This window comes from Gobius niger, assembly GCF_951799975.1.
Source record: "Gobius niger genome assembly, chromosome: 22".
Lineage (NCBI taxonomy): Eukaryota > Metazoa > Chordata > Actinopteri > Gobiiformes > Gobiidae > Gobius > Gobius niger.
The window spans coordinates 12,100,131-12,110,566 of record NC_136873.1 but is presented as its reverse complement, the minus strand read 5'-3'; the positions used below and the strand labels follow the sequence as shown (position 1 = coordinate 12,110,566).

General features: G+C 45.2%; 1 protein-coding gene across 4 annotated transcripts in view; it reads right to left on the bottom strand.

The window, feature by feature from the left end:
• The window catches only part of flna (filamin A, alpha (actin binding protein 280)), a 99,232-nt gene extending 89,478 nt beyond the window's left edge, over positions 1 to 9,754 (bottom strand). For all 4 annotated transcript variants that reach the window (XM_079580842.1, XM_079580841.1, XM_079580839.1 and 1 more), the window contains exon 1: positions 9,245 to 9,754. In XM_079580842.1, the coding sequence (XP_079436968.1) occupies positions 9,245 to 9,632 (388 nt within the window). In that variant the 5' untranslated portion in view covers positions 9,633 to 9,754. The remainder of the gene's footprint in view (positions 1 to 9,244) is intronic.
• Positions 9,755 to 10,436: the final 682 nt, after the last annotated feature.

The following is a 10,436-nucleotide window of genomic DNA, read 5'->3' as shown; positions in this document are numbered from 1 at the left end:
ATAACACCAGACTAAACATATAAATGTCTGTGTCCATAGAGTCATGTTTGGAATATAACTGACCTGCATCACATGAACGATCGCATTTTGAGGGACTATTTTCTAGCAGATCACTCCGCCGCTGCGTAGCTACAACCAGGAAGCTGATGCTGCTCAAATATAAGTTATTTTAAATGATTCTATGGACACAGACATTTATGTGGTTAGTCTGGTGTTATAAGTGATTTGCCTCAGGTGCTCTGTGGAGCGGGTCACACTGTTTTTAATGCAGGCTAGCTGATACCATAGACATGCACTAGCCTTGCATTAGCCTAGCGCCACGAAACTCTTCAAATATGAGAACTGCATGAATTACAAAAAAAAATATCTCCAGAAATCAGCAACACTCTGGATAACGAGGAAATGAGGCCCTATGTCAAACATCCTGAAACATCCCTTTAACGAATAAATAGAAAACAACAGTCCTACTCACTAACGCAGGTATCAGCGATTCAAAATACACAAAGCTGAGCAGAATCGGTTTGGCCCCTTATGAAACTTAACTGCCCCCCTGATCTAGTCCCTTTAACCTATAATCTCAGACTTCTCGCCCCCGTCTCCCACAAAGGGGCGTCTCTAACCGAGTCCCGTCACTCGAACATGAAGTTCTGTGACTGTGCTGGAGTTGAGTAACTCCGGATCCGCCGGAGTTTGGCTCGTACTTGTTCGTGATGTGGCTTTATTGGCTTCGTGCAGCTGCTTGTCTGCTCACAAATGTTCTGATGACACCAGCAGTCAAACATTTCCTCAGAGAAAAGGCTCAGTGTGTTTTCAGAGCTCGGACTTTCACCTGCAGCGAGTGCCAGGGTCTGTCGAGGCAGGCTGGAGGACAAAAAATAATAAATGCAGAGATATCACTTTGAAACTGTCGATGTAGATTACAGGTTTAAACTAATCCGAGATACAAACGCTATAGCGCCAATGGAACAAGAATAAAATCCTGAAATCAGACAATTGCTTTTACTGTGTGTGTGATTTTATTCTTGTTTTTCTGTGAAGCGTCTTTGAGTGTCTTGAAAAGCGCTATAGAGAAATAAAATGTATTATTTTCACTTGAAATGACGCAAAATTATCGGAATTAAGAGAATAACGACTAGAGGTTTTATCTCGTCTAAAACAAGACCAAATCTACTCAATCCTTAGATTTAATCTCTTCATTATCCAAATTATAGAAGCAACACTTTAACTGCTGCTGTTGCTCCGTTGTCGTTGCTATAACTACTCAAACTACACAATAGTGACTTAGGGGCGAGACATGGATCACGACCGGCACAAAAAGCCTCGTCCTTTTAACACATCACACAGTATAGGAGGTAAACATCATCCACAAAGTCAACGTCAGGGCAGCTGGGGGGGGGGCCTCCACCCACTCTCAACAGGCCAGTACACCACCTCACTAGAGGGTATACAAATTGGACATGTCATTGATCTAATATCAATAACAAATAGTGGATAGTAATGACAACAAGGAAGTGGCAAGATGGCAGAATATGAAGTCCAATGTGACTATAATATAGAAATCAGACATTCATCCACTGATAATGACAAGAATGACAATTGTTATGATAAATAACTACTAACTAAATGTATTACTATTTTGTATTAGCATGCCGTGTTAATGATATGAAATGGTAAAACCTCCTTGTTTGCCGGTGCTGCAAAAGTCTGCTGATTGTATGTTGACAATTGTAACAACTGTAGGATAAAACTTAACTCACAAATACATATAGGTATATATTTGTGTACTGACACTGATATAGAACACTCAGGAAGGATTGTACTTTGTTTATTTAATGTAAAAGTAATGTATAACTGTAGCATCAGGAATTGCAAATGTAATGTACATGAACAAGGGGTCTTTTGCTTCAGTCGACTCCCTTTGAGCTTCCATTAACTGTACGATTGTGAAACTCTGGAGAAAGAGAAAATGTTAATTGCTCAAATAAACTACACTAACAAACAAATATTCAAGTAGATTCATCATTACTTCCATAAAACGATTATTCTTTTTCCAGTGCACTTCCTTCAAATGCCAGTGTTGTACATTATGACCTCATCGGGTGTATTGACAGTATTTCTACCTTTTGTTCCTCCCATTTAACTCTAATGTTAAAAGTACTCTCTGATTGGTCTCAAGCAGTTGTGGCGATGTTGCGAACAGTGTTTGTTGTCCTCGACCTGTGAGACGTTTCTGTGACGTCCCTGCAACGTCTCCGAGACCTGTCGGAGTCTCAGAGACTCCGTATGACCATTTGAGATCTCTCTGGAATCCGACAGAAACATCTCACAACTGCTTGAAGCGGCGTAGAGCTCTCGGTGACTCCACAAGTCAAATCAAACCGGTTCCGTTTTCACTGAGACTACCTGGAGACTCGCCTCATCTCCAGAGGACGTCTCAGAGACATCTCCCAAATAGTCTCCAGGCCGGTCACAGCAGTCTCCACAACATCTCCGGTGAAACAGGCCCTTCAGGCACTGGTTCTCAAGGCCTTTCATACTAAATTAGGTCTGGATCCAGGACAACACCAGAGTCTGGATACAGGACTACACCAGGTCTGGATACAGGACAACACCAGGTCTGGATCCAGGACAACACCAGAGTCTGGATACAGGACTACACCAGGTCTGGATCCAGGACAACACCGGGTCTGGATACAGGACAACACCAGGTCTGGATCCAGGACTACACCAGGTCTGGATCCAGGACAACACCAGGGTCTGGATACAGGACAACACCAGGTCTGGATACAGGACAACACCAGAGTCTGGATCCAGGACTAAACCAGGTCTGGATACAGGACTACACCAGGTCTGGATACAGGACAACACCAGAGTCTGGATACAGGACTACACCAGGGTCTGGATACAGGACTACACCAGGGTCTGGATACAGGACAACACCAGAGTCTGGATACAGGACTACACCAGAGTCTGGATACAGGACTACACCAGAGTCTGGATACAGGACAACACCAGAGTCTGGATACAGGACTACACCAGGTCTGGATACAGGACTACACCGGGTCTGGATACAGGACAACACCAGGTCTGGATACAGGACTACACCAGGTCTGGATCCAGGACAACACCAGAGTCTGGATACAGGACTACACCGGGTCTGGATACAGGACAACACCAGGTCTGGATACAGGACAACACCAGAGTCTGGATACAGGACAACACCAGGTCTGGATACAGGACAACACCAGGTCTGGATCCAGGACAACACCAGAGTCTGGATACAGGACAACACCAGGTCTGGATACAGGACAACACCAGGTCTGGATACAGGACAACACCAGAGTCTGGATACAGGACAACACCAGGTCTGGATACAGGACAACACCAGGGTCTGGATACAGGACAACACCAGGGTCTGGATCCAGGACAACACCAGAGTCTGGATCCAGGACTACACCAGGTCTGGATACAGGACAACACCAGGTCTGGATACGGGACAACACCAGGGTCTGGATACAGGACAACACCAGGTCTGGATACAGGACTACACCAGAGTCTGGATACAGGACAACACCAGAGTCTGGATACAGGACTACACCAGGTCTGGATACAGGACAACACCAGAGTCTGGATACAGGACTACACCAGGTCTGGATACAGGACTACACCAGGTCTGGATCCAGGACAACACCGGGTCTGGATCCAGGACAACACCAGGGTCTGGATACAGGACAACACCAGGGTCTGGATACAGGACAACACCAGGTCTGGATACAGGACAACACCAGGTCTGGATACAGGACAACACCAGGTCTGGATACAGGACTACACCAGAGTCTGGATCCAGGACTAAACCAGGTCTGGATACAGGACTACACCAGGTCTGGATACAGGACTACACCAGGGTCTGGATACAGGACTACACCAGGTCTGGATACAGGACTACACCAGGTCTGGATACAGGACAACACCAGGTCTGGATCCAGGACTACACCAGGTCTGGATACAGGACAACACCAGGTCTGGATACAGGACAACACCAGGGTCTGGATACAGGACAACACCAGGTCTGGATCCAGGACTACACCAGGTCTGGATACAGGACTACACCAGGGTCTGGATACAGGACTACACCAGGGTCTGGATACAGGACAACACCAGGGTCTGGATACAGGACAACACCAGGGTCTGGATACAGGACTACACCAGGGTCTGGATACAGGACAACACCAGGTCTGGATACAGGACAACACCAGGTCTGGATACAGGACAACACCAGGTCTGGATACAGGACAACACCAGGTCTGGATACAGGACTACACCAGGTCTGGATACAGGACAACACCAGGTCTGGATACAAGACAACACCAGGTCTGGATACAGGACAACACCAGGTCTGGATACAGGACAACACCAGGGTCTGGATACAGGACTACACCAGGGTCTGGATACAGGACAACACCAGGTCTGGATACAGGACTACACCAGGTCTGGATCCAGGACTACACCAGGTCTGCAGACGGTGACTCAGCCTGTGATACAGACTTCATCATCGGCTCGTCCTCAGGGAGTGTCTGTAAACCCGTCTGCTCACTGCAAAGTTCATATCGTCAAAAACTCGACTTAAATTTTCTTCTTCTGCAAACTCATGAAATAACCTTTAGCCTCATTCAGCAAAACTAAAAGGCTGCAATTGCATAATCCGGTGGTTTACGGTTATTTGCAGACGACAAAACCCCGTCTCCGTGAGGTTTTGTGCAGAAAAGCTGCTCACCCTGTGGTTCAAACACGACCTGAGCTGCATTATGCAACTTTTCATGTAAAAATAAATGCGTATTTGACCTTTCAGTGACCCCGTGGCTGTGTGTGTTTAGCTTAGAATTTACTTTCCACTTCTATGACGCTTCAGGATCAACTTTATTTGTTTTTTTTTTAGGGTTTCTGGTAGGTTTTCGGTATGGGATGTTTACGTAACCATGGATACGGTTTAACCAGGAGTGAAAAACTGAAAAAAACTGGGTCACTGAAAGGTCAAACACCACACCTCTTCAGAGGACCTCTGAAAAAAACAATGACTGCTGCCAATTGTAATACAGGTCTTTCACATCACTCCAGTCATCGAGGACACTCTGTCCCCGTCACTGTGAAGGGAGTCGGGGGAATCGCTCGTGAAGTTAACGTGAGTCCGACTTTCAACCTACCCAGAGATTCACCACCTCCAACTGCACCTTCAGCTAAGTAGCCAGGCCAGCATTAAATAAGTAGCTAGCCTAGCTGCTACGAGCCTAGCCACACTGCCTGTCGATACGATACGTTTTGCAATATAGCAATTATGATAAGTAGGGATGCACCGATACCATTACCAGTATGGGGTATCGGGCCGATACCATATGCTTGTACTCATTCATGGAGGTCCCAGAAACCAATACCATTTGACGTGCGTCCAGCGCACCTACGAGGCGCAGCTACGAGGCGCAACAAACTGTAGAATAGTTTAGTGTAAATCCAATAATCCACATAGAGCTGACTTTATTACAGACTGCGCTCTCTAAACCAGAGTCTGAGCTGGATTTAATCAGAGCTTAATGTTGTTAGCGCTGCAGCGTCTGCAGTGTTTACAACATACAGGCTAACGTTGCTAACTCGCTGCTAACAACCGGGGGCTAACAAGCACAAACCAGGGGCTTAAAGGCACAAACCGGGGGCTAAAAAGCACAAACCGGGGGCTAAAAAACACAAACCAGGGGCTAAAAAACACAAACCAGGGGCTAAAAAGCACAAACCAGGGGCTAAAAAGCACAAACCAGGGGCTAAAAGGCACAAACCGGGGGCTAAAAAGCACAAACCGGGGGCTAAAAAACACAAACCAGGGGCTAAAAAACACAAACCAGGGGCTAAAAAGCACAAACCAGGGGCTAAAAAGCACAAACCAGGGGCTAAAAGGCACAAACCAGGGGCTAAAAAGCACAAACCATGGGCTAAAAGGCACAAACCAGGGGCTAAAAAGCACAAACCAGGGGCTAAAAGGCACAAACCAGGGGCTAAAAAGCACAAACCAGGGGCTAAAAGGCACAAACCAGAGGCTAAAAGGCACAAACCAGGGGCTAAAAGGCACAAACCAGGGGCTAAAAGGCACAAACCAGGGGCTAAAAAACACAAACCAGGGGCTAAAAGGCACAAACCAGGGGATAAAAAACACAAACCAGGGGCTAAAAAACACAAACCAGGGGCTAAAAAACACAAACCAGGGGCTAAAAAACACAAACCAGGGGCTAAAAAGGCACAAACCAGGGTCTAAAAGGCACAAACCAGGGGCTAAAAAGCACAAACCAGGGGCTAAAAAACACAAACCAGGGGCTAAAAGGCACAAACCAGGGGCTTAAAGGCACAAACCAGGGGCTAAAAAGCACAAACCAGGGGCTAAAAAACACAAACCAGGGGCTAAAAGGCACAAACCAGGGGCTAAAAGGCACAAACCGGGGGCTAAAAGGCACAAACCGGGGGCTAAAAGGCACAAACCAGGGGCTAAAAGGCACAAACCAGGGGCTAAAAAGCACAAACCAGGGGCTAAAAGGCACAAACCAGGGGCTAAAAGGCACAAACCAGGGGCTAAAAGGCACAAACCAGGGAAAAGAGAGACCGAGGGGGGGTTTTTGGTGAAGCATTAGGGAGCGAGCGTGCGGCTTCGTGCATGTTTTGTTGAGAATGCCGGGATTACGTAACAGCAGCAGGAGACCAGCGGGAGCGTGACGCTTACAGGGAATGTAAAAGGGCTAAGCCGGGACTAAAGTGGGTTAAAACTAGGTACACAAACTAAACCAAGGCGGAGTAAAGAGTCTAAAGGAGGAGTAAAGCAGACCTCGGGCAGGATTAGACCAGGGCTGTGACAGAGAGTCCGACTCTACAGCTTGACCCAGTTTGATAAATGCAACTATAAACACAGAGGAAGAGCAAAACTGCAACTAAACAAGGACTGAACAAGGAGTAAAGCGAGGCAACAACTGGTCTAAACGGTAACCAAGGACTGGATCGAGACTAACTCAGGAGTAAAGGAGGGAAATAATCAAAATGGGTCAAAACGGGACGAAATAAGGACTAAACAAAACCAAACTCATGAAGAAGAAACAGGGAGAGAACATGGATCACATTAACGTTAGAGAAAAATGGATAAAAACACAAAACTAAACGATAGGGCTGGGACGATCCACTTGTGTCACGATCCGATACATGTCACGATACTCGGGGGCCGATCCGATACAGGAAGTAATTATAACAAGTCACGTGTTTGCCTTAAAATGTGTAAAAAGTCAGTGTTTAGATTGAAAAGTGTATAAACTGTTACTGGAAAACAAAGGAGTGTGTGTTAAAAAAATGCCAAGTATTGAAAGCATTGAAAGTATTGCGATACTTGGCATTGCAGCACAAAGTATCGCGATCCAAGTCCGATCCGATATTTTGTCCCAGCCCTACTAAACAAGGTCTAAACCAGACAGAGTCACAGTAAAAGTACTGCACGAAGGAAGAGCAAAACCAGGACTAAATTATATATACTTTGTGCTGTAATACTTGATCACGTATCGCAATACTTTCAATACTTGTGTTTTTTGCATTTCTTCCCTGCACTCCATTGTTTTCCAATAACGGGTACAGCACTTTGTATCTATGGGCTCTTTAAGATTGCGTCATAGGAAGGGGCGTGGCCTCGCTGAGGGGGAAAATATAATCTTTTTTTTCACTCTTTTTAGCCATTTTCTGGTGTAAAATGAACTTATTTATCACATAAATAAAGTCAAGTCTAAATCGGGCCCATGTGGATGTTTCCTCACCGCAGATTATTCAGTAGAAGCGAAAAAACGGCGGTCGTAGCTAGCGCTAGCTCGATGCTAACATGTAGCATCATGTTATTTATGGGCTGTTGAACCACTTTGCTCCTCCCCATGTCTTTGTATCTTTATTTAGTAGAAAACAACAAAACTACTACTGGCATCCGCACAGTAAAGTGAAGATTACTGCGCGGATTTCGAACTACTCCTGGTATTATTACACCTTACAATATAGTTCCCCCTTTTATCCGCTTAGAAAATCCACATTGTTTAATTGTGTGTAATTATACTTTGTAGTGGAACACTTCACGTAACCATATTTAAATAGGGAAAACGTGGAAGAGCTCGGTAGCTTCTATCTTGACCTGTTTTGGAGCTATAGAGGAGAGAGGGAGAGGCTAAATGCTAACACCGTCTGCGCTGTGTTTACGTGACTGAAGATCAGACAGGTCCTAAAGAACTCGTCACAGCTCAGGTAAGAACATATCTCAGTATGTAAAAACGGTGGCCTGTTCCTTTAAGAGACACCAAATAATATGAAACAAGGGTCAAACAATGGACAAAACAAGAACTGCACAAGGTCAGAACCAGAGATAACTTCTAAAGAGGATAGTATCAGGTTTAGAGGAGGACAAAAGTGCAAAACAAGGGAGATAAAAGGGACAACATCATGTAGACAAAGAAGAAAAAGGACATTCGAGTCTAAACTAGAAATATACTCAAAGAAAACAAGGATTTAAGAAGAGGAAAATGGACAAAACAAGTCAAAGGAAGGTCGGAATAAGAGACACATTCATAGTAAAAGAGGATACTATCAAAATCAGAAGAGGAAAATGGACAAAATGAGACTAAATCCAAAATAAATGCACAGTAAATGAGGCTACAATCATATTTTGAAGAGGCAAATGGACAAAAAAACAGGGGTAAACCAGGCCATGCTCACAGCAGCAATTTTTTGTCAAATTTTTCTCACTTTTTTGTCAATTTTTTGCCACTTTTTCGTCAAATTATTCGCATTTTTTTGTCAAATTCTTATCACTTTTTCGTCCATTTTTTCCTCAATTTTTCTCACTTTTTTGTAAATTTTTTGTCAATTTCTGTCATTTTTTTGTAAATTTTTTGTCACTTTTAAAAAAAATCAAAATCAGAAGAGTAAAATGGACAAAATGAGACTAAATCCAAAGTAAATCCAAAGTAAATGCATGGTAAATGAGGTTACAATCATATTCAGAAGAAACAAATGGACAAAAACCAGGGCTAAACCAGGCCATGCTCACAGCAGCAGCAGCAGCAGCAGCAGCAGCAGCAGCAGGACCCAGCCCCTCATTCATTCCCATTCCAACTTTTCCTCCCCCCCTCCCTCCCACCAAACTCTCCCCCCTCTGTCTACCCTGTACAGCAAACCCCAATCCCCCACTCACCGATGGACACCAGCTTGATGTTCTCCTTGTCCAGGAACTCCAGCGCCACGGACACGTTCTCCAGCTGCATCTGGCGGAACGTGGGCCGCTGGTTGTACTTGCGGAACATCTTCTTCTGGGACAGCACCTCCAGGAGGCCGATGAGCCGCAGCCCGTCGCCCAGGTCCGTCTGCAGGTTCCCGATGCGCTTGTTGATGCACTTCAGGTGCTCGTTGCACCAGCGCGTGAACGTGTTCTGCTGGATCTTCTTCCACGGCGCGTCCTCGGCCAGGTCCTTCTCCGTGGCGGGCATCTCGGCGTCTTTCTCCGCGGTGGCGCTGGCCGTGCTGCTGCTGCTGGGAGCGGGCGAGGCGCTGCTCTGGTGGAGGCGTGGGTGGGGGAGGCTCATTTTTATAAGCTCGCTCTCGCTGCCTCACGGTTCGCTGGGTGTTTTTTTTTCTTTCTCTCCCCTTTTCTGGGTGGGGTTTCAAACTTCTCCTTTTTTTTTTTTTTTTTTCGGTCGGTCCGCCCTCTTCGTGTAGAGTCTGGTAGTTCGCCTGGATGTGGGACAGAGAGGGGTAGAAAGTGAGCGTTTGTGGCCCGCAGATAGAGATTTCGCAAATGTTTATTATGACAACCGCAGCGAGAGGAGTTTGTGGATGGAGGAGTTCAGCGCGCGCCGTGCGTAACCGTGCGTAACCGGAGCAGAAAGTTTGTCTGAAGTGGCCTGGGAGGGGGCGTGGCTTCGTTTTAATTATTAGCTTCTCGACGGGATGATTGCGGTGACCACGTGCCCCTCTTCTGGTTTGCTCAGCACAACTTTTTGGATAAAGTTTAAAGTTACAGAGACGCGATCCACCAGTGGCCTTAACCTCTTAACTCCCGCCTGAACCGAGAGGATCTTTTTCCTCACGTCATCAGATTTTTTTTTTCCATCATTTTTTTGTTGGGTGTTCGACTCATTTTTGTCTTTTTTTCGTCCATTTTTTATCACATTTTTGTCTTTTTTTGTCTTTTTTTTTTGTCTTTTTTTGTCAATTTTTTGTCACATTTTTGTCATTTTTTGTCACATTTAAAAAAAAAATCATCAATTTTTTAATACATTTTTTGTCATTTTTTTTGTCACATTTTTGTCATTTTTTCGTCAATCTTTTGTCAATTTTTCATCAATTTTTCGTCAGTTTTTTGCCAATGTTTTCTCACTTTTTTGTCA